Source organism: Anomaloglossus baeobatrachus, chromosome 12, assembly GCF_048569485.1.
Source record: "Anomaloglossus baeobatrachus isolate aAnoBae1 chromosome 12, aAnoBae1.hap1, whole genome shotgun sequence".
NCBI lineage: Eukaryota > Metazoa > Chordata > Amphibia > Anura > Aromobatidae > Anomaloglossus > Anomaloglossus baeobatrachus.
In genome coordinates this window covers 38,592,135-38,616,398 of record NC_134364.1, presented here as the reverse complement: position 1 = coordinate 38,616,398, position 24,264 = coordinate 38,592,135, and the positions used below count along the sequence as shown (strand labels likewise).

The following is a 24,264-nucleotide window of genomic DNA, read 5'->3' as shown; positions in this document are numbered from 1 at the left end:
ACGAGTACTGAGCACCCGAGCATGGTAGTGCCCGCTCATCACTAGTTACGAGTACTGAGCACCCGAGCATGGTAGTGCCCGCTCATCACTAGTTACGAGTACTGAGCACCAGAGCATGGTAGTGCCCGCTCATCACTAGTTACGAGTACTGAGCACCCGAGCATGGTAGTGCCCACTCATCACTAGGTACGAGTACTGAGCACCCGAGCATGGTAGTGCCCGCACATCACTAGTTACGAGTACTGAGCACCCGAGCATGGTAGTGCCCGCTCATCACTAGTTATAAGAACTTAGCAGAAGTGTAAGCTGGTAAAGATGAGAAGAAGTACTCCGGTGACCCAGAAGCAGACCAGGGCGGTGCTGGAAAATGGGGAAAGCTGATCGATGAGTATTTTAATGCACCACCACTAAATTGCAAACATAGAAGTGGTCAGGGACACCCTTTTTTCTAGGAGTGCTTCTGTAAGTGTCCATATAACGTATACAAAATGTGCTGATTTAAGATGCAAAGATACAAATAAAACCCCGACTGTTCTAACAAACTGACAAAAACGCTGATCTATAGAATCCGATGGGAAAACCACATAGAAAGCAAGGGGATTAAAGGAAAACAGGACTGAGGCGGGACACCCATCCACGTAGGCGAAGCATGCAACCATCAGCAACACAGGGAAAGAAAAGTCACATTTAATAAGTCTATGCTGGTGCCATATAAACACATTACATGAATTAAACATATAATTTAACGCAGAAAAATGTGTCACTTCCCCACCCCCATGTGATGCAGGTTTGTCAGAGGAGCCCTGTGGTCTGGGAAACGTACGTGACACTGAAGGCACAGATCTGATCACGAGCGGCAGGGATAAGACATTGTGGAGGTTTCCTGCACACAGGCACTCTTCTTCTGTTTTTGTAGCATAGTGACGTGACTAATCGCTGGTGCAGAGGAATGAAGCATTACGAGAAACCTGCAGCACATCCCATCATTACACCACAATTAAAGGTACAGACGAAAGCAAGGCCCGGTACCAGCACTGAGCAAATGAAGGCATCGCATCAGACGAATCCAATTAATACCTTAAAGGGATTGTGGTCCATCTATTACCTATCCACAGTGTTGGTGATAAAGGTCTGTCCGCTGGGCCCCACCAATCACTACAACGCCCCGAATTTTGCAGCATTTTAATTTGCACGGTGGTTGAGCAGGCAAAAAACCGCTACACTATCTATGGGACCGATGGAAACCACGCGGGACACTTCCCATCCATCTCAGCTTCTCCTCACTGTGGGGGTATGGTGAGACGGAGTAGGGGGCTGGAACTCTGGGGGACCCAGTGATCACAGATTTATCGCCTGTCATGTGGATGAGTGATAAATGTCCATTGTTTGGCAATCAATTAGCAACTTTTATTTTTTGTTGACAAGAACTGTGAAGTGCCCTCCTGCTTTGTGAGCACAACACGTCATATATTAGGTCATTCCTGAAAGGGAACCTGTCTGCGGATTTAAATGTTGGGCAGTGTGAATAATCATGAGCCTGGCTGAGTTTTTTTTTGCAGATATGTGTATTTTATTCTGCAATGCTGCTGTATGTCAAAGAGAATATACTTTAATACAGTGTCTGACAAAGATTAGCTATATCCCTGCTGACTTGTCTCCGCATCCTAGACGGGTCAAAAGGAGCGGCCCGCCGGGGGTGGGAGGTCGGAAGGAGCGGCCCGCCGGGGGAGGGAGGTCAGGAGGAGCGGCCCGCCGGGGGAGGGAGGTCAGGAGGAGCGGCCCGCCGGGGGAGGGAGGTCAGGAGGAGCGGCCCGCCGGGGGAGGGAGGTCAGGAGGAGCGGCCGATGCAGGGGGGGGGGACCGGCCAGGAGGAGCAGCCCCTGCAGGGGGTGGGGGGGACCAGCCAGGAGGAGCAGCCCCTGCAAGGGGTGGGGGGGGAGGGGGACCAGCCAGGAGGAGCATCCCCTGCAAGGGGTGGGGCGGAGGAGGGGGACCGGCTAGGAGGAGCAGCCCCTGCAGGGGGGGGAAAAGGGGGACCAGCCAGGAGGAGCAGCCCCTGCAGGGGGTGGGGGGGGGGGAGGGGGACCAGCCAGGAGGAGCAGCCCCTGCAAGGGGTGGGGGGGAGGGGGACCAGCCAGGAGGAGCATCCCCTGCAAGGGGTGGGGCGGAGGAGGGGGACCGGCTAGGAGGAGCAGCCCCTGCAGGGGGGGGAAGGGGGACCAGCCAGGAGGAGCAGCCCCTGCAGGGGGTGGGGGGGGGGAGGGGGACCAGCCAGGAGGAGCAGCCCCTGCAAGGGGTGGGGCGGAGGAGGGGGACCGGCCAGGAGGAGCAGCCCCTGCTTGGGGAGTTTAGGACGGAAGGGGGGTGGGGGGATTTTGGGCTGGGAGGAGCAGCCTGGGAGGGAAGGAGGGAGGGGGGGAAAGAGCAGCTGTGGGGGTGTGTGGTCCGACAGGAGCAGCCTACAGGGAAGTAGCCTGCAGGGGGGGCGGGGTTTGGAGGGGAAGGGGGAGGGGGAGGGAGGAGGAGCAGCTTGGGGAGGGAGGTCGGGAGGTGCGGCCTCTGTAGGGGCGGATGGGAGGGGGACCGGTCAGGAGGAGCAGCCCTCGGGGAAGTAGCCTGCGGGGGGGCGGGGTTTGGAGGGGAAGGGGGAGGGGGAGGAGCAGCTTGGGGAGGGAGGTCGGGAGGTGCAGCCTCTGCAAGGGGTGGGGGGGCTGGGAGGAGAGGGGGGGGGCCGGGAAGAGCAGCTGAGGAGGGGGGGTGGTCCGAGAGGAGCATCCCTGCGGGGAAGCAGCCTGCGGGGGGAGTGGGGGGGTGTTTCTGGGAGGAGGAGCATGCGGGGATTTGGGGGGGTGGCCCGGGTGGAGCAACCCCCTGCGGGGGTGGGGGTTAAGCCGGGAGGAGCAGACTGGGAGGGGGGGGTGGAACAGATTGGGGGTGGGGCTGGGAGGAACAGCCTGGGAGAGGGGGGGGTGGGAAGAGCAGCATGGGAGAGGGGGGGGGCGGGAAGAGCAGCTGGGAGAGGGGGCGGGGCCAGCCAAAAGTTCTTAGCCGCCGCTAAGTATGTTTTCTGCTAAATGCCAAAAAGAAAAGAAAAAAGGGCAGGCTTCTTTTTTAAAGTATTGGCAGCAGGGCAGCGTTCTGAAAGTGGAGAATAAATCATGCAGCCTGTCCCCAGGAAACACTACTGATGTCTATAAAGAGCGGTCTGGTTTGTTGACTGGCTCCTGTGACAACCACGAGAGACTTCTTTTCCCTGCTGTAATAGTTCTGACAATGAAACTACTAAATCTATCAGTTTTGTATTCATCCACATGCACTTTACATTTGCCATTTATAACATTTCTATCTGTTATTACATTTAATGTCCACATGCAAGTTATAGGCCTATAATATGAATCCAGAGACACATACCTGCAACTGCGGATTCTCGCTCTTCCACGTCCTGAAACGTAACCTGACTGGGCAAACTATTTCGTGACCGAGTTACAGACTCTAATTGTGATGCGCGACCTAGTAAAGACAGCTGATCTAGAACTTCCCCCTCTTTGGCTTCTAGATCTGACTTTGAAGTGGTTAATGGTTTGATGCTTTCAGGGGCGGCAAGTCTGTTTGGGTCACCCAGGCTAACTACAGTGCCACTGTCCAGGCTCAGTACCCTGGCACGACTTTTTGTACCACTTGCACTTGAAGTCCTACGGTTGGAGCGCTTTTTGCCACTTCCTTCGCAACTTAAGCGAGTTCGATGGGAGTCTACTCCTTTCTCTTTGATGTGATATTTTGTCCTTAGAGCAGTGTATCTGGCCTCGGGAGACTGGCATGAGTGTGAAGTGGTGCTGGAAGAGCTATCGCTGCTAAAACGGTGGGCCGACTGCACGCTTGAGGTCCTGCTCAAGTCGCTTTGGTCGCTAGAGTCCTCGTCGTGACAAAAACCGGTGCTGTGAGGTTTGGTATCAGCTATGCCTTGAAACGAGACATATTCTTTGTGTCTACTGGCATCAAAACTGCTGGCTCTTTTTTTCCCTGTCCGCCTCCTGCACGATTTATGAGAGGAGGACGTCCTGTGTATTAAGCTGGATGATTTGGGTCGCACGTCGCTATCCCGATGTTTAATACCGGTTTCCTTAAAGGACCTTAAGTCTACTAAAATGACTGGTTTCTCGCCCAGGTCATCGTGATTACCAGAAAGCTTCCCAGGGAGCCAGTCAACTTGAGAAGTCAGTTCATTTGCATGGGGGTTCTTGTTTGCTTCTTCAGATGCCGACGAGCTGAGACCCCTTGGACTTTGCACATCATCGGATGTGTTGGCATCCTTGGCTTCCTGAGCGGAGTTTCTTTCTACAGCAGTCCTTACACTACTAGTCCTTTTATCGGTAGCGGAGCTATGCTCGTCCTCTGGGTCACTACAAAGGCCTCTCTTGACAGCACTTGCCTCCTCATGTTCGGATAAAATGCTCTCGACATGAGTGGAGCTCGTCTGTTCGCTTTTATAGCTGCTAATGGTGCTATTGGTGTCCCTGTCTGTCCCGCTGCAGTAACTTTCCGTAGATCCACTACTCCTCGTGCTAAGACTCCTCAAACTATCCATGCTTTTGTCAGACTTCATGTGTTTCACGCTACCGTTCCTCGAAAGCTGTTGGGCGCCTTTGATTGAGTCTAATTGAAAAATCCCTGAAGCACAAGCGTTTTCTACGAGAGAATCTTTGGACCCAGAATGTGGTTTCGAAGCTTCAAGTTCACTAACAGGATCCAGCCCGCGCCTTTGTTGATAGAGAGGAAAGTCGGTGAGGGAAGTGTCTGGGAAAGCCACAGCGGAGCTCGAGGTCCTCGGGACGCCTCTTGGTCGGTGTTCTTTTCTGTATGAATGCGAATGCAATGGAACAAGTGAAGCCATTTCTGTGTCACACGCGTTCGACAGAGACAGGTCCACGTGGTGGTGGTGGCTGTGCGCTGCGATTGAACCTTTGTCGCTGAACTCCCTAGTTAGCTCCTTGCCTCCCGATGATATTGAAGGCTGGATGGAGACAAAGGAGTCGTTGGAGACCAGACGAAAAAGTTTCTGATCTACAGTTAAATCTGCAAGAGAGGAGAGCAAAATTTAGCAAAATCTAGGAGACTGAAATACACTGTTGTGTTATGTGCATTGCGGATAAATGGTAGCCTCCAATGCCTCGACATGCTAAACCCTTGTTCCGAGAGGAACCGTGTGAGTTTTGTCTTTCCTCTCGGGTTATATTGCTGCTCTAATGACAAAACTGAAACCGCAATTTCTTATAGGTCAGTAGTATGTGCGGTCACATGTTTGCCGCCAGATCAGTTCTAGGTCAACCCCATCCTTCCCAAAGAACTCCATCGTTTCCACGTTATTTCTTGCAATGGCATGGAGCCGTCTGTCTGGCCAAGTTAATTAGCTAAACCAGACCCCTTCTCTATCACAGGTAATAGACACTGAAGGAGGCTGGCCAAACAAATAAAATGAGCTAGAAAGACTGCTCCCTCCGCCATCAAAGCTGACATAAAGACACAAGGAGGCTGGCCTATCAAATAAAATAAAATGAACCAGACAGCCCTCTTCTCGTCATAGCTAATACAATGACAGAAGGAGGCTGGTCTAGCAAATACAGAGGCAGACAGCCAGCTCCTGTCTCATATCAGGAGGCAGCTGGCCTAGTGAATAGACAGCCAAAAACAGCCAGCTCCCTACACCCTCAAAGCTGATATAAAGATAGGAGGCTGGCCTACCAAATAAAATGAGCCAAACCGACAGCTACCTTCAACATCCATGCTAAAATAGAGTTAAAAGGAGGCTGGCCTAGCTAATAGACAGCCAGCTCCCTTCTCCATCACAGATAAAGAAAAGACAGAAGGAGACTGGCCTAGTTGACACACAGCTCCCTCCTCCATCACAGATAAAGACAGAAGGAGACTGGCCTAGTTGACACACAGCTCCCTCCTCCATCACAGATAAAGACAGAAGGAGGCTGGCCTAGTTGACACACAGCTCCCTCCTCCATCACAGATAAAGACAGAAGGAGACTGGCCTAGTTGACACACAGCTCCCTCCTCCATCACAGATAAAGTAAAGACAGAATGAGGCTGGCCTAGCTAATAGACAGCTCCCTCCTCCATTACAGACAGCTCCCTCCTCCATCACAGATAAAGACAGAAGGACTCTGGCCTAGCTAATAGACAGCCAAGCTCCTTCCTCCATCACAAAACATAAAGACAGAAGGAGGCTGGCCTAGCCAATAGACAGCCAGCTCCCTCCTCCATCACAGATAAAGACAGAAGGAGGCTGGCCTAGCTAATAGACAGCCAGCTCCTTCCTCCATCCATCACAAAACGTAAAGACAGAAGGAGGCTGGCCTAGCTAATAGACAGCCAGCTCCCTCCTCCATCACAGAAAGTAAAGACAGGAGGCTGGCCTAGCTAATAAGACAGCCAGCTCCTTCCTTCATCACAGAAAGTAAAGACAGAAGGAGGCTGGCCTAGCTGACAGCCAGATCCCTCCTAAATCACAGATAAAGACAGAAGCAGGCTGGCCTAGCTAATAGACAGCCAGCCCCCTCCTCATCACAGATAAAGATAGAAGGAGGCTGGCTTAGCCAATAGACAGCTAGCTCCCTTCGATCAGGTCAGTGACAGATCGCATCTCTCTGCAGTGTAGGAGCTAATACAGAAGTAAAATTTCCCCACTAGTATGGATATGGATACAAGATATAGTTTTCATTATTAAACTTTATTAATAAAGATTTATAGCCATTAACATTTGTAAACCGGCCAAAAGGTATTTTATGTTCCTGATATCCTTTTTCACGTGTGATTGAGCATGGGGCTTCTGTGCTTTTCTGCTCTAGTGAAAATAGGATTGGAGTAACTCCATGAGAAAATGTAGCATGACATTTACAGCTTCATGAAGAACATGTAGTTAGGCTACTTTCACACATCAGTTTTTTTCCATCAGGCACAATCCGGATAAAATGGATCCGGCGCCGGATCAGTTTTATCCCCATTGATTAGTATTAGCGCTGGATTGTGCCTGATGGCCTTGTGTTGCATCCGGCTTTTGCCGGATGCGTTGTAATTGGCTAATGCGGCGGCCGGATGGAACATTTCTTGTAACATTTTTTCTCTGACAAAAAAGCGCATTGCGCCGGATTCGGCGCGATTTACAATGGAAGCCTATGGACGCCGGATCCGGCGTAATGCGGCAAAAAACAGATGCAGCTGCCGGATCCGTTTTTTTAAACTGAGCATGTATTGTAAAAAAACGGATCCAGCAAAAAAAAAAAAGAAAAAAAGAAAGAAACTGATGCGACGGATCAGGTATATCGGATCCGTCAAAAAAGGATCCGGCGCATGCGTTTTTGCATATTCTGCGCCGGATCCGTTGCATCTGGCACACGCCGGATTGTGCCGGATGCCAAAAAACTGATGTGTGAATGTAGCCTAACCAAGCACGGCCAGGTAAAAAGCCTTTCTTTCTGCTCTATAAACGCTTGATAAGCGCTGCAAGTTAGCTATGATTACTGGCCAAGCCTGATAATAAAAATGCACAGATGAAACCCCAAACAGTGTAGCCAGGACAAGCGCAGATTGCCACCTGTGTATTAGGAATCAGGATGCATTGCTACCTAGACGTGGCGGAGGAAGGGTCTCGCATTCACCCATCTTATTTACCTTGGTCTTCACTTCCTTCTTTGCACAAACTATAGCTCTGGCCGAGGCTCAGACTGATGTCATCTGAAGTCTTTGCGTCTGTATCCCCTGCAGAGGCAAGAAGCATCAGACTGATTTGTGCGGTTAGTAGTCAGATATACACATAATAGTGGAGATCATCAGGGCCAAGAGTCACTGAAGGTTATGGTCACAGGTTGCCACCCAGATATATCCTTTTTGGGCTTCACAAAATGTGAACGCTATAGAAAAGACCACGGTCAAAGCAACGGGATCCATTATTTACGTCTAGAACTTCCTACATAAAATATACATGCGTGAACAAACCATAATAGAAAATACACAAGTAAATGGTTATCAAGTGAATAAAAGACAAGGGTCCGGCAGTGTACGAGGCTGCTAGGTTTTGCTCCGTACATTGCATTTAAGCAACAATCATCTGAGCGGATGGTGGAGATGTGTGACCTCCACTGATCAGATCTGAGACTGATCACCTAGCCCATGGATGCGCCTTTATTAACCCCTTCAGCCCCCAGGCACTTTCCGTTTGTTTTTTTGTTCCCCTTCGTCAGAGAGCCGTAACTTTTTTATTTTTCCATCAGTCTTGCCATGTAAGGGCTTGTTTTTTGCGGGACGAGTTGTACTTTTAAATGAAACCATAAAAGTTTTACCACATAATGTACTGGAAAACAGCAAAAAATTCCAAGTGTGGAAAAACTGCAAAAAAAAGTATGATCGCACAATAGTTTTTAGGATGTTTTATTCACGGTGTTCACTATATGGTAAAACTGATGTGTGGGTATGATGCGAGTTTGTAGACACCAAACATGTATAGGTTTACTTGTATCTAAGGGGTTAAAAAAAAATAATCACAAGCTTGTCCAATAAAAGTGGCATACGTTTTGCGCCATTTTCCAAAACCCGTAGCGTTCTCATTTTTTGGGATCTATGGCTCAGTGACGGCTTATTTTTTGCGTCTCTAGCTGACATTTTTAATGATACCATTTGTGTGCAGATGTTACGTTTTGATCGCCTGTTATTGCATTTTGCGTAAAACTTGCGGCGACCAAAAAACTTAATTTTGGCGTTGGGAATTTTTTTTGCCACTACGCCGTTTACCAATCAGATTAATAGATTTTATATTTTGATAAATCAGGCATTTCTGAACGCGGTGATACCAGATGTGTATTTTTTTAACCCTTTAATTTTCAATGGGGTGAAAGGGGGGTGATTTGAACTTTTACGGTTTTTTTTTAAAACTTTTTTTTTTTAATTTTACTAGTCCCCTATCTACAAGGTGTTTGTATGTTCTCCCCGTGTTTGCATGGGTTTCCTCCGGGATCTCCGGTTTCCTCCCACACTCCAAAAACATACTCATAGGGAACCTAGATTGTGAGCCCCAATGGGGACAGTGTTGCTGATGTATGTAAAGCGCTGTGGAATTAACAGCTCTATATAAATGAATAAATATTATTATTATTATTATTATTATTATTACCTCTCTAACCACTTTCATTCCAGATGTTCTTTATTACAGGTTTGATTGTATTTTTATCATATTAGGAAGCAGTTTTTGTTTTTTATTGCCGATTAATTCCTCATGGTTTTAACCACTTCCATCTTCCACATTCTTGGGTCTAGATCGTTTCTACTCCACTGCATTAGAAAAGTTCCAATGACCGTACTGAAAAGACTAGTTAAAGGGGTTGCCCTCAAGTTGTGACTTAACTTGCTTGACAAAAAAGGGAATTTTGTTTACTTACCGTAAATTCCTTTTCTTCTAGCTCCTATTGGGAGACCCAGACAATTGGGTGTATAGCTTCTGCCTCCGGAGGCCACACAAAGTATTACACTTTAAAAAGTGTAACCCCTCCCCTCTGCCTATACACCCCCCCGTGCATCACGGGCTCCTCAGTTTTGGTGCAAAAGCAGGAAGGAGAAAACTTATAAATTGGTCTAAGGTAAATTCAATCCGAAGGATGTTCGGAGAACTGAAAACCATGAACCATAAGAACAAATCAACATTAACAACATGTGTACACAAAAGAACAACCAGCCCGAAGGGCACAGGGGCGGGTGCTGGGTCTCCCAATAGGAGCTAGAAGAAAAGGAATTTACGGTAAGTAAACAAAATTCCCTTTTTCTTTGTCGCTCCATTGGGAGACCCAGACAATTGGGACGTCCAAGAGCAGTCCCTGGGTGGGTAAAAGAATACCTCAATAAAAAGAGCCGAAAACGGCCCCCTCTTACAGGTGGGCAACCGCCGCCTGGAGGACTCGCCTACCTAGACTGGCGTCTGCCGAAGCATAGGTATGCACTTGATAGTGCTTCGTGAAAGTGTGCAGACTAGACCACGTAGCTGCCTGACACACCTGCTGAGCCGTCGCCCGGTGCCGCAATGCCCAGGTCGCACCTACGGCTCTGGTAGAATGGGCTTTCAACCCTGAAGGAAGTGGAAGCCCAGAAGAACGGTAGGCTTCGAGAATCGGTTCCTTGATCCACCGAGCCAAGGTTGACTTGGAGGCCTGAGAACCCTTACGCTGGCCAGCGACAAGGACAAAGAGCGCGTCTGAACGGCGCAGGGGCGCCGTGAGAGACACGTAGAACCGGAGTGCTCTCACTAGATCCAAAGAGTGCAAATCCTTTTCACACTGGTGAATTGGATTAGGGCAAAAGGAAGGCAAGGAGATATCCTGATTTAGATGAAAGGGGGATACCACCTTAGGAAGAAATTCCGGGACAGGACGCAGAACCACCTTATCCTGGTGAAAAACCAGGAAGGGGGCTTTGCATGACAGCGCTGTAAGCTCCGACACTCTCCGAAGTGATGTGACTGCCACCAGGAAGGCCACCTTCTGCGAAAGACGGGAGAGACATCCCGCAGCGGCTCAAAAGGCGGCTTTTGAAGAGCCGTCAGAACCCTGTTAAGATCCCAAGGATCCAACGGACGTTTGTAAGGTGGGACCATGTGGCAAACCCCCTGCAGGAACGTGCGGACCTGCGGAAGCCTGGCTAGACGCTTTTGAAAAAACACGGAGAGCGCAGACACTTGGCCCTTGAGAGAGCCGAGGGACAAACCCTTGTCCATTCCAGATTGTAGGAATGAAAGAAATGTGGGTAACGCAAACGGCCATGGAGACAAACCGTTATCAGAGCACCAGGATAAGAAAAGTTGCCAAGACCTGTAATAGATTTTGGCGGACGTTGGCTTCCTGGCTTGTCTCATGGTGGCAATGACATCCTGAGATAACCCTGAAGACGCTAGGAGCCAGGACTCAATGGCCACACAGTCAGGTTGAGGGCCACAGAATTCAGATGGAAAAAAAACGGCCCTTGTGACAGCAAGTGTGTACGGTCTGGAAGCGCCCACGGTTGACCCACCGTGAGATGCCACAGATCCGGATACCACGACCGCCTCGGCCAGTCTGGAGCGACGAGAATGGCGCGACGGCAGTCGGACCGGATCTTGCGTAGTACTCTGGGCAGCATTGCCAGAGGGGGAAACACATATGGCAGTCGAAACTGCGACCAATCCTGGACCAGAGCGTCCGCTGCCAGAGCTCTGTGATCCTGAGACCGTGCCATGAAGGCCGGGACCTTGTTGTTGTGTCTCGATGCCATGAGATCGACGTCCGGCGTTCCCCAGCGGCGACAGATCTCTCGAAACACGTCTGGGTGAAGAGACCATTCCCCCGCGTCCATGCCCTGACGACTGAGAAAATCTGCTTCCCAGTTTTCCACGCCCGGGATGTGAACTGCGGAGATGGTGGAGCCTGTGACTTCCACCCACTGCAGAATCCGCTCGACTTCCTGGAAGGCTTGACGACTGCGAGTGCCGCCTTGGTGGTTGATGTAGGCGACGGCAGTGGCGTTGTCCGACTGGATTCGGATCTGCCTGCCCTCCAGCCACCGATGGAAAGCCAATAGGGCTAGATATACTGCCCTTATCTCCAGAATATTGATCTGAAGGGACGATTCTATTGGAGTCCAGGTTCCTTGAGCCCTGTGGTGGAGAAAAACGCTCCCCAACCTGACAGGCTCGCGTCCGTGGTGACCACGGCCCAGGTTGGGGGGGGGGGAGGAAGGATTTTCCCCGAGACAGAGATGTGGGTAGGAGCCACCACTGAAGTGATGTTTTGGTTGCAAGTGAAAGAGAGATGTTCTTGTCGAGGGAAGCCGAACTCTTGTCCCATTTGCGAAGAATGTCCCATTGGAGTGGCCGTAGATGGAATTGCGCGAACGGCACTGCCTCCATAGCTGCAACCATCTTCCCCAGGAAGTGCATGAGGCGCCTTAAGGGGTGTGACTGACTCCGAAGAAGTGACTGCACCCCCGCCTGCAGAGAAAGCTGTTTGTCCCGCGGTAGCTTGACTAACGCTGGAAGGGTATGAAACTCCATCCCGAGGTAAGTCAGTGATTGGGTCGGCGTCAACTTGGATTTCGGGAAATTGATGATCCACCCGAACTGCTGGAGAGTCGCCAGAGTGACGGTAAGACTTCGTTGACACGCCACCCGAGAAGGGGCCCTGACTAGGAGATCGTCCAAGTATGGGATTACTGAGTGGCCCTGAGAGTGCAGGACCGCCACGACGGATGCCATGACTTTGGTGAAGACCCGTGGGGCTGTCGCCAGGCCGAAGTGCAATGCGACGAACTGGAGGTGTTCGTCCCCGATGGCGAAACGCAGGAAACGTTGGTGTTCGGGTGCGATCGGCACATGGAGATAAGCATCCTTGATGTCGATCGATGCTAGGAAGTCTCCTTGTGACATCGAGGCGATGGCCGAGCGGAGAGATTCCATCCGAAACCGTCTGGTTCTCACATGTCTGTTGAGCAGCTTGAGGTCCAGAACGGGACGGAAAGACCCGTCCTTTTTTGGCACCACGAACAAGTTGGAGTAAAATCCGCGACCACGTTCCTGAAGGGGAACGGGAATCACCACTCCTTCCATCTTTAGAGCGTCCACCGCCTGAAACAGTGCGTCTGTCTGTGCGGGGGGTGGGGAGGTTTTGAAAAAACGAGCCGTAGGTCGAGAGCTGAACTCTATCCTGTAACCATGAGACAGAATGTCTCTCACCCATCGGTCTTGAACGTGTGGCCACCAGGCGTCGCCAAAGCGGGAGAGCCTGCCACCGACCGAGGATGTGGCTAGATGAGGCCGAGAGTCATGAGGAGGCCGTCTTGGAGGCAGTGCCTCCTGCGGCCTTTTGGGGGCGTGACTTGGACTGCCACCCATAGGAGTTCCTCTGGCCTTTCTCCGGCCGGTTGGACGAAGAGGATTGGGGCTTGGCGGAGGGACGAAAGGACCGAAACCTCGATTGGATTTTTCTCTGCTGAGGTCTCTTAGGTTTGGACTGGGGTAAGGAGGAGTCCTTTCCCGAGGATTCCTTAATAATCTCATCCAACCGTTCGCCAAACAAACGTTCGCCAGAAAAAGGCAAACCAGTTAAGAACCTTTTGGAAGCAGAGTCTGCTTTCCATTCGCGCAGCCACATGGCCCTGCGGACTGCCACGGAGTTAGCGGATGCTACAGCCGTACGGCTAGCGGAGTCCAGGACGGCGTTCATGGCGTAGGACGAAAATGCTGATGCCTGAGAGGTCAAGGAAGACACATGCGGAGCAGAATTCCGCGTGACAGCATTAATCTCAGTCAGACATGCCGAGATTGCTTGGAGAGCCCACACAGCCGCAAAGGCCGGGGCAAAAGACGCGCCCATGGCCTCATAAATAGACTTCACCAAGAGCTCTATCTGTCTGTCAGTGGCATCCTTCAGGGATGAGCCATCGGCAACAGACACAACGGACCTAGCAGCCAATCTAGAGACTGGCGGATCCACCTTGGGATAGTGTGCCCAGCCCTTAACGACCTCAGGTGAAAAAGGGATAACGCGTGTCAGAGTGCCTTTTAGCAAAACGCTTGTCCGGGAACGCTCTGGGCTTCTGGACAGCGTCCCTGAAGTTAGAGTGATCAAAGAACGTATTGCGCGTACGTTTGGGGAATCGAAATTGGTGTTTCTCCTGCTGAGAAGCAGACTCCTCTACCGGTGGTGGCGTGGGAAAGAGATCCAACAACTGGTTGATGGACGAAATAAGATCATTTACTAAGGCGTCCCCCTCAGGGGTATCAAGGTTGAGGGCGAAGTCAGGGTCAGAGCCCTGAGCTCCCACGTCCGCCTCGTCATCCTGAGAGTCCTCCAGCTGAGATCCAGAGCAGCGTGAGGAGGCCGGGGAAGAGTCCCAGCGAGGCCGCTTAGCCGGTCTGGGACTGCGATCCGGGCAGGAGTCCTCCGCCTGGGACCTAGGGGCTATCCTGGGAGCGCGCTGCGGCGCGGACCGAGAAGGCCCTGGAGGAGACAAACTAACAGGGGCCGGGGCCTGTGAAGAGCCCGGTCTGGACTGCAAAGCCTCAAGGAGCTTAGATGACCATTTGTCCATAGACTGTGCAATGGATTGAGAAAGTGACAGAGTTTTTCAGCGAAAGAGGCCAATGACGGTGACTCTGTCCCTGCAGCCTGCTCAGGAGGAGCAGGGGGATCTACATGAGCCGAGGGGCCCACAAGTGCCCTAGGCTCCAGCTGAGCAAGCGTGGCAGGAGTCGAGCATTGATCACAGTGAGGGTAGGTGGATCCCGCAGGCAACATAGCCCCACAAGAGGTAAAGGCTGCGAAAAAAACCTGTGACTTAAGGGCTTTGCTCCTTGTGGACGACATGCTGCAAGCAATAAGTGTCCCTTAGGAGAGCGACCACTGAGGGTATATGGGAAAGGGTTAAACAGCCGTTCCGAATATATATAATATATGTAGATATATATATATATATATCACGGCACCCTAGGGGAACCAGCACCGGGTGACCGGTGTGGCTTACCAACCGCTGGTGTCCTCCAGATTCCCTGTCGTGGGTCCCCCAGAGCTGTAGAGATGTGCAGCTGCAGCATACACCGGCAGAATGCCAAACATGGCCGCCGGAGCTCTCAAGGGGGGAGTGAAGTCATGGGCGGCGCCGGCAAAAGGCGGGAATCTGGAGGCCCCATAGTGGTCCATGAGAGGGGAGGGGAGGCATGCAAAGATGCTCCAGCCCTCTGTCGGTAATACCGCCCTTCCCCCTGACAAGCAGGCCCGGGGGCGGGATGTTTCGCGACTAGGCCGCGATGAAGCCGGGGACTAAATTTAAGGCCGTGCCCGACAAGCAGGCACGGCCGGCGCGGAAGTCCGATGAAAAAACAACGGACGGCGCTACTGGGGAGAGAGGCGACCTCTCTCCCCGTACCGTCCCCCCATGGGGACACAGAGTACCTTGAAGGTGCAGGGCCCGGTCCCTGGGGATGAAAACGCTCCGGTCCAGCAGGTTCCACCAGGGGCTGCGGATGGAGCACGGTCTCAGCAGGTGAATGATCGATGAAGCTCCCACTTCTCCCAGAGCCGCATAAGGGATGGTGAAGGAGACGGCATGTGGCTCCAGCCTTTGTACCCGCAATGGGTACCTCAACCTTAACAACACCGCCGACATAGTGGGGTGAGAAGGGAGCATGCCGGGGACCCCATAGGGGACCTCTTTTCTTCTGTCATACTATGTATGATAAATCTTTTTTTTTTTTTTTTTTTTTTAATGAGTGGATGTGTGCCTCCTTCCACACAAAGCATACAACTGAGGAGCCCGTGATCCACGGGAGGGTGTATAGGCAGAGGGGAGGGGTTACACTTTTTTAAAAAGTGTAATACTTTGTGTGGCCTCCGGAGGCAGAAGCTCTACACCCAATTGTCTGGGTCTCCCAATGGAGCGACAAAGAAAAAAGTATTTGACCAAGTCCATTGTTGTATGAAGACTGCTTATTTGTGGTCTTCTGTAGATCCCACCTGCCCTGCAATCACCGACTCGTGTTCAAAATCAGAATGTTTTTCTCCAAACAAATCAATTAAAATGGGAAAGATTATGCCCTTAGTAACCTTAGTATGGTTTACCCTTACCTTTACTTGTTGATGCGGCTCCATATCTAGACATCCCAACCTGTGGAAAGTGGAACAATAGGGAAATAATGTCATTTACATGTATTTACTAAAGGATTCTATAGTAGTTTTGGTTGTAAAATCGTCCATTTATTATTCGAGAGGTTTTCCACTACTTTCATATTGATGACCTATCCTTATCGGTGGTGGTGGATAGCTGGCACCCTCACCGATCCACTAGCGCTATATATGTTATCACTTGTGGAGCTATACAGCTCTGTTGACTGTATTTTGACTGCAGCAGGCTGATGGAAATTTATCCCATTGGAATAGGGGTTGATGTACAGTACCAGACCGAGGACATTATACAGTTGACAGGGCTGTGCAGCTCCACAAGTGATAGTGATTAGCGAGCACTACCATGCTCAGGTGCTCGGTACACGTAACTAGTGATGAGCGGGCACTACCATGCTCAGGTGCTCGGTACACGTAACTAGTGATGAGCGGGCACTACCATGCTCAGGTGCTCGGTACACGTAACTAGTGATGAGCGGGCACTACCATGCTCGGTACCCATAACTAGTGATGAGCGAGCACTACCATGCTCAGGTGCTCGGTATTTGTAACGAGCAGTCAGATATTCGGATGGGCACGACTCGTGTACTCTAGTATAATGGAAGTTAATGGGGAACTCAATCATTTTTATGGAAAATCTTCTGGAATAATACTTGAATCCATCATTGACTTCTATTGTACTTGGGTACTCTAGACACGCCCATCCAAGCAGCTAACTGCTCGTTCAAAGTACAGAGCACCCAAGCATGGTGATGACATATGGCTGTTACCGTCATCAACTGATCTGTAAGGGTGCTAGCTATACCATCCACCACCGATCTGGTATTTATGACCTACCCTAAGGAAAGGCCATCAATATAAAAGTAGTGGACAACCCCTTTAATTGTAACACATGGCAATCAGCACATATGTTTATGGGTGGGGCTTGTGTAAAGGGGTGAGGTGTCACATTCATGGTCCTTATACCAGTCAGTAATGTGGAAGATGTCCAGGTCTTGTTGTGGGGCATCCTGCGTGTAGTAAAAGCTTTTCCTCATTGTACATGTCCCTGCTGGGAGGCAACTTAGTAACTAATGAGATGCATTCTGGCTACTAATAGCCATAACTCTGCTACTGAGATTCTCAGCTTGATAATGAGCCCAGAATCGCCGCTGTAGTTGGGACCCAGCCCGAGATAACAGGTGAGAGTGAGGGCTACTTGTGTTGCACGATAACCCGTGATAGTTTGGACTTTGAGGTGTCTACTCTGAGAATCTGAGCTTGATGACTGTTGTAGCCGCAATCCAGACTGAGATACAGACTGTTTAAATGACCCCCCCCACCCCTGACTTAAATGAGGAAGATGGCAGGCTGCAGGGACCGGAGAGAGGTGGGATCTGCTGTTATCCTTGTTAGAGAACTATGCATGCCCTTAGTTTGGGGTATAAAATCCTGATGACAGGTTCTCTTTAAAGGCATTTCAAAGGGAACCTGTCATCACTTTTTTGCCCTATAAGCTGCGGCCACCACCACCGGGCTCTTCTATGCAGCATTCTAACATGCTGTATATAAGAGCGCAGGCCGCTGTGACAACATAAAAAACACTTTATAATAGTCACCTAACGGTCGCCCGGTGGGCCTAATGGGCGTCTCCGTTCTCCAGTGTCGGTGCCGCCTCTTTCGGCCATCTTCATTCTCTTTCTGAAGCCTGTGTGCATGACGCGTCTACGTCATACACACTCGCCGGTCCTGCGCGGGCGCACTACAATACTTTCATCTGCCCTGCTCAGGACCTGAATGCCGGCGAGTGTGAATGACGTCGGACCTGTCATGCACCGCGGCTAGAAAGAGGACAAAGATGGCTGAAAGAGGCGGCGCCAGCACCGGAAAATAGAGACGCTCATCTGGCCAACCGCGCGACCATTAGGTAAGTATTATAAAGTGTTTTTTATGTTATACTCCCGGCCTGGGCTCTTATATACACCATGTTAGAATGCTGTATATAACAGCCCGGTGATGGTGGCCGCAGCTTATAGGCCAAAAAAGTGGTGACAGGTTCCCTTTAAAGTTATCGTTATGTAAAATAAATCACACCAGATCTGAATTTTTCTAATGCAAAACCAGATTTTTGGTCTCTCCAGTTTTGATGACTTTGTAAGGATATATAAATAGTCCTAAGAAGTATGAGAAGACCATCTTTGCCCATATTAATCTTTTATTTCTGATTTTCTACTTCGGTTACATTTTTACCAATCGTTTCATTTTGATGCAAAATTCCATAAAGTTTGCGACTTCACATTTTATTCACAATGTGTCAATGTCTACTTTCAGAAAACATCTAGGTATTAGAAGGGCTAAAGTCAATTATTTAGTAACCTAGGTTTTATTTGGATACGTCACTAAGTGTGAAAATTACCCTGGCTACCCAGAGGCGCAAAATAGTAAGAAACACCCAGCAGTAAACAGGTTAATGAGCACTAGCCCATCATCCGAGTAGTATAGCCTGCCTTACCGGGCGACGTGTGATAATCCACACCTTATATTACGGAGACATGAAATGATGATTAGAATTAACAAAATGTGCGTAATTGCAGTGATAATCTTTACCATTGAGTTACTAGGTTTTTTACGCTCACATGTCAGTGGTTTCTTTATTTGAGAGATCCGCTTTAACAGATCTTTGCATCATAGTGTAGCTTATACCTGGTTACTTGGGTCCAACCCAGAATAGGAATTACGCGAGCTGCATCCAACAGGAGGGGTGGCTTCTCTTACAAACTCGGACATCTCAATCCCTCCACCGGGGTCACTGACAGGGAGAACAAAAGGTCTGTTACAAGAATTTGGTGAACGGTGATGTAAACTGGATGTTGGACATCATACTCACACGGAAAAAAAATATTAAGGGAGCGCTAGCAGAAATGCTAAATAAAATGTAAACACCGATCAATGTTCACATAATGCAGCTGATCAATGGAGGTGCTGGGTATCAGACCCCCACTGATCCAATAATGATGGCATATCTTAAAGGGAACCTGTCAGGTCTAATATGCACCCAGAACCACGAGCAGTTCTGGGTGTATATGGCTAACCCCTGCCTAACTGTCCCTGAATCTAGTAGCATACATAAAGAGATCTTTAGAAAAAGTATTTTTAAAGATCCTTGATGATATGCGAATGAGCGCAGGGACTAGTCGCAAGGGCGTTAGGTTCCCCGACTAGTCCGCCCTCTTAGCATGTTAGCACGCCCACAGGGGTGTGCTAACATGCTATTCAATGCCGATTGCGGAGTGTCAATGGCAGTGACATGCGTACCTGGGTCCGTTACCGCCTCAGACGCCGGGTTTAGGCTCAGTGTGCTTCCCTTGGCACTACCAGTCATGTGCATTAGACCTTCTGAAGCTAGAAAGCGTACATCTGACTTTATAGAGCACATGACTGGAAGTGTCAGGGGAAGCACACTGAGCCTAAAGCCAGCATCTGAGGAGGTGACAATGGACACAGGTATGCACGTCGCTACTGATCATGCTGGGCATTCAATAGCATGTTAGCATGCCCCTGAAGGTGTGCTTACATGCTAAGAGGGCAGACTAGTCGGGGGAAGTAACTCCCTCGTGACTAGTCCCAGCACTCAGCATATCAAAAAGGATCTTTAGGAACACTTTTTCAAAAGATCTCTTTATCTATGCTACTAGATAGAGGGACAGTTAGGCAGAGATTAGCAATATGCATCAAGAACTGCTCATGGTTCTGGGTGCATATTGGACCTGACAGGTTCCCTTTGAGGACACATCATCAATATCATATGACCGGAAAACTGTTCTGCAATGTATGATACATGCAGCATCAGGAGAAAAGCCCCTTACCCAGGTCCATTGCTGTCTTCTCTTCTGGCTGAGCTGTCACTACGTTCCGCCTTTGCGACCCTCTCCGTCAACTCACTGGCACTCCTCTCCACAATTTCTCCTTCATCCAGGGCCCTGTGTAGTCGGTAGTTCACAAGCTTTAACACTATGAAAACAGCTGCTACCACGGGGCAGTACACAGCCACAATCACCAGAGAAGAGGTCAGTGCCTGTAGGGAGGGGGACAAAAAAAAAAAGCGCAAGATGAAAAATTACAATTGCAAATTTATAAAAGCTACACATCAAATCTGTAGACCATGCGCTCGAAATGTGTCAGAGAACCTACAGAAATATCACATTTAGAGTTAGGTTCACACCCAAAACCCCTAACTGGCCACTTATATGCCGGTGTCAATTTCTGATGTCATGTTTTGCGCCTATGAGGTGATCGCAGAGCGATATAAATATACAGTACAGACCAAAAGTTTGGACACACCTTCTCATTCAAACAGGTTTTTTTATTTTCATGACTCTAAAAATTGCAGATTCGCATTGAAGGCATCAAAACTATGAATTAACACATGTGGAATGAAATACTTAAAGTGTGAAACAACTGAAAATATGTCTTATATTCTAGGTTCTGCAAAGTAGCCACCTTTTGCTTTGATTACTACTTTGCAAACTCTTGGCATTTTCTTGATGAGCTTCAAGAGGTAGTCACCAGAAATGGTTTTCCAACAGTCTTGAAGGAGTTCCCAGAGATGCTGAGCACTTGTTGGCCCTTTTGTCTTCACTCTGCGGTCCAGCTCACCCCAAACCATCTCGATTGGGTTCAGGTCTGGTGACTGGAGGCCAGCTCATCTGGCGTAGCACCCCATCACTCTGCTTCTTAGTCAAATAGCCCTTACACAGCCTGGAGGTGTGTTTGGGGGTCATTGTCTTGTTGAAAAATAAATGATGGTCCAACTAAACGTAAACCGGATTGAATAGCATGCCACTGCAAGATGCTGTGGTAGCCATGCTGGTTCTGTATGCCTGCAATTTTGAATAAATCTCCAACAGTGTCACCAGCAAAGCCCCCCCACACCATCACACCTTCTCCTCCATGCTTCACGGTGGGAACCAGCCATGTAGAGTCCATCCGTTCACCTCTTCTACAAAGACACGGTGGTTGGATCCAAAGATCTCAAATATGGACTCATCAGACCAAAGTACAGATTTCCACTGGTCTAATGTCCATTCCTTGTGTTCTTTAGCCCAAACAAGTCTCTTCTGCTTGTTGCCTGTCCTTAGCGGTGGTTTCCTAGCAGCTATTTTACCATGAAGGCTGCTGCACAAAGTCTCCTCTTAAGGCCTAAGCCACATGGCGAGAAAAACAGTGCGAGTGGAGTGCGATAAAACATCGCATTCCCCTCGGACCAATTCTAGCCTGTGTGTCAGCACACATGAGCGATTATTTTCTCAGCCCTAAACGCACCGAGAAAACAATCGCAGCATGCTGCGATTGTAAGCCGAGACTCTTTCTCTCGCACCCATTCAAGTGAATGGGGCGAGAGAAAAAAAAAAAAAAAAAAAAAAATCGCACTGCACGCGCGGTACACCGGTGTACCGCTAGTGCAGTGCGAGAATGGCAATAGCCGGCTACGCAGGAGAGAGGGAGAGAAATCCCTCCCCCCCTCCTGAGTGCCGGCCCGCCCCCTGCAGCTGAGGTCTGCTCGCACGAACAGACCTAAGTTGCAAGGACACACGCATGACACTCGGCTCTGCTGTACTGCCAGCACGAGCCGAGTGTCATGCAAGTGGATCGCAGTAGTCCCCGTGTGGCCCCAGCCTAAAAGTTGTTCTAGAGATTAGGTGTGTCCAAACTTTTGGCCTGTACTGTAAGTTTTTTATTTTTATAAATAAAAATTGATGCAAGTAGGATCAAATAAAATTGAACACAAAAAAAAAATAGTTTGTTTCTCTCGGAAGTTAAAAACATGTTTTTCTTTGGTTTGCATAGCAGGCAAGTTCCCATATTGAGCGATAGCGCTAATCGAGCCCAGTCACAGGTGGTGGGATACTTGCTGCTGCTTGATTTGCCCATTACTTATCTTGTTAAATTTGTCATACATAACCTCTAAAAGAAGAAAAAGGAAAAAAAAAAAAAGTAGCAATCAAATTATACACTAAAAAAAAAAAAAAAAATAAATAAATAAATAAATAAATGCATAAATTACTTCCTGCTCGTCCTTTGTCAGGATGACCCTTTCCCCTGTGCACATTCATTATTTCCCCGCCGTGTCACGCAGTGTGACGTTATGGGATGTGATGACAGAGGATGACTCTCTATACATCTCTCCATTCAGTCCTGTAATCTCTGCACTGCAATCTCAGAATAGGTGTTATGGGAGATTTGCCAAGTCATTGTGATGGCAGAGGCCGTGCTGTATAACGCAGGCCAGGCAGTGAGGCCGGCCCCGGAGGCGTGAGGACCGAACAGCCACTGCCTCCAGTACAAGGAGACAACTGAAATATTTATCTTACGCTTTCACAAGGCAAAGTTTTGCAAAACCACACATCCATTTCTAAGAACGACCGCTAACTACATCATTCTGTTATGACTGACTCATTTCCTTTCCAGGCAAAGAAGAACAGTGTGTCACATACTCCAGGAGTAAATCATAACTCGCCACCTAAAGAACAATCCCATTTCTTCACTAGAATCACAAGATTGCCACAATGCAGTCTGCAAAATGACCACTTACAACCCGGGAAGACACAGAAAAGGACGCCGGAGTGTAGGGCCAGAGCGTGCAGCCGAGCTCCACTCACCACTGCACACAATTGCCGGATGATTTTTTTTTTCACAATTGTCCAGCCACTGATCCACCATGGGATTGTCAAAGCTGCGGCCTTACCCGCTACGCCTCATGGCGGCCTTACCGCTACGCCTCAAGGCGGCCTTACCCGCTACGCCTCAAGGCGGCCTTACCCGCTACGCCTCAAGGCGGCCTTACCCGCTACGCCTCAAGGCGGCCTTACCCGCTACGCCTCATGGCAGCCTTACCCGCTACGCCTCATGGCAGCCTTACCCGCTACGCCTCAAGGCGGCCTTACCCGCTACGCCTCAAGGCGGCCTTACCCGCTACGCCTCAAGGCGGCCTTACCCGCTACGCCTCAAGGCGGCCTTACCCGCTACGCCTCAAGGCGGCCTTACCCGCTACGCCTCAAGGCGGCCTTACCCGCTACGCCTCAAGGCGGCCTTACCCGCTACGCCTCAAGGCGGCCTTACCCGCTACGCCTCATGGCGGCCTTACCCGCTACGCCTCATGGCGGCCTTACCGCTACCCCTCATGGCGGCCTTAACCTTGGTAAAACGATACTTGAAACGGTGTGGGAGCCACAATGCAGTAACTGCAGTTCCAGTATTGCAATGATGCTCTACTCCAATCTAATTAAGTCACTTGTTGCCAGTGACAAATGGACTGAAGTTGGTGACTGCCTGCAGCATTGAATTGATTAGAAGTTGTGTGTCCTAAGACTGTGCTTGCTTGTCACCTAACTGCTGCAGTGAGTCACAGAGCTCGACAAGGTAAGCAGAAGAGTGCAGTCTTAGAACAATTCTCTTCTAATCAACTCAACGCTGCAGCCAATCACTGACTTCGGTAGTCTGACCGACACATTCATGCATTTTTCCCACCAGCTTGAACATGGTACAATTTTATCTCTAAAAAACAGGATCTGTTCACAGATGAACTGTAGATCTAAACTTTGGTAATCGAGTGTAATGTTAAAGTTGGAAGATGACACATGGCAGTAGGTCCAGTCATCAGTCATCTGCCTTAGAGCTTATGCCCATGGTCTCATTACAGCTTTGTACGTGAGCCATATATATTTAATGCACCCAAAAAGATCTAACTCATGAGAGATCAGAAAAGCCTTGAAGAACACCTTTTATTTAAATTTTGGAAAGTTATGAAACTTTGCAAATCACTTTAATAGGAGATTTGTCTTTATTCCTGTTAAAAAAAAAAAAAAAAAAAAAGGAAAACAAACAAAACCAGAATGTAATTCTTCTCTCCTGCTTTCAGCTTCATTGAAGGCAAAGTATACTTATATGGAGTACAGATGATGGCAGTGATGGGTCATCACCGGTGTCTCACAATCTCTGGGGATAAGCTGCTGCTATATTAAAATAATATAGTATAATAATTCTCTGGAACGCTCTACCACAGCATATCAGACTCTCCCTTACCGTGGAAAGCTTCAAGAGGAAACTCAAGACCCACCTCTTCCAACAAGCCTACAACCTACAATAGCCCGCAGTCCAGTACACCACTGCGCAACCGGCTCTGTCCTCACCTATTGTACCATCACCCATTACCTATAGACTGTGAGCCCTCGCGGGCAGGGTCCTCTCTCCTCCTATACCAGTCTGTTTTGTACTGTTAATGATTGTTGTACATATAACCTCTCACTGTAAAGTGCCATGGAATGAATGGCGCTATAAAAATAAATAAATAAATAAATATATATATATATATATATATATATATATATATATATATATATATATATATATATATATATATATATATATATATATATATATATATATATATATATATATATATATATATATATATATATATACACACACACACACACACACACACATATATACACACATTATATATTATATATATATACACACACATACATACATTTTATATATATATATATATATATATATATATTACACA

At 49.0% G+C, this 24,264-nt stretch overlaps 1 protein-coding gene across 5 annotated transcripts in view; it reads right to left on the bottom strand.

Moving 5' to 3' along the window:
* Positions 1-24,264, bottom strand: part of PCNX1 (pecanex 1) — a 189,466-nt gene that overhangs the window by 143,106 nt on the left and 22,096 nt on the right. For all 5 annotated transcript variants that reach the window (XM_075330244.1, XM_075330245.1, XM_075330246.1 and 2 more), the window contains exons 2-6: positions 19,541-19,749; positions 18,378-18,483; positions 15,642-15,681; positions 7,678-7,764; positions 3,412-5,073 (exon numbers count right to left, since the gene is read on the bottom strand). In XM_075330244.1, the coding sequence (XP_075186359.1) occupies positions 3,412-5,073; positions 7,678-7,764; positions 15,642-15,681; positions 18,378-18,483; positions 19,541-19,749 (2,104 nt within the window). The remainder of the gene's footprint in view (positions 1-3,411; positions 5,074-7,677; positions 7,765-15,641; positions 15,682-18,377; positions 18,484-19,540; positions 19,750-24,264) is intronic.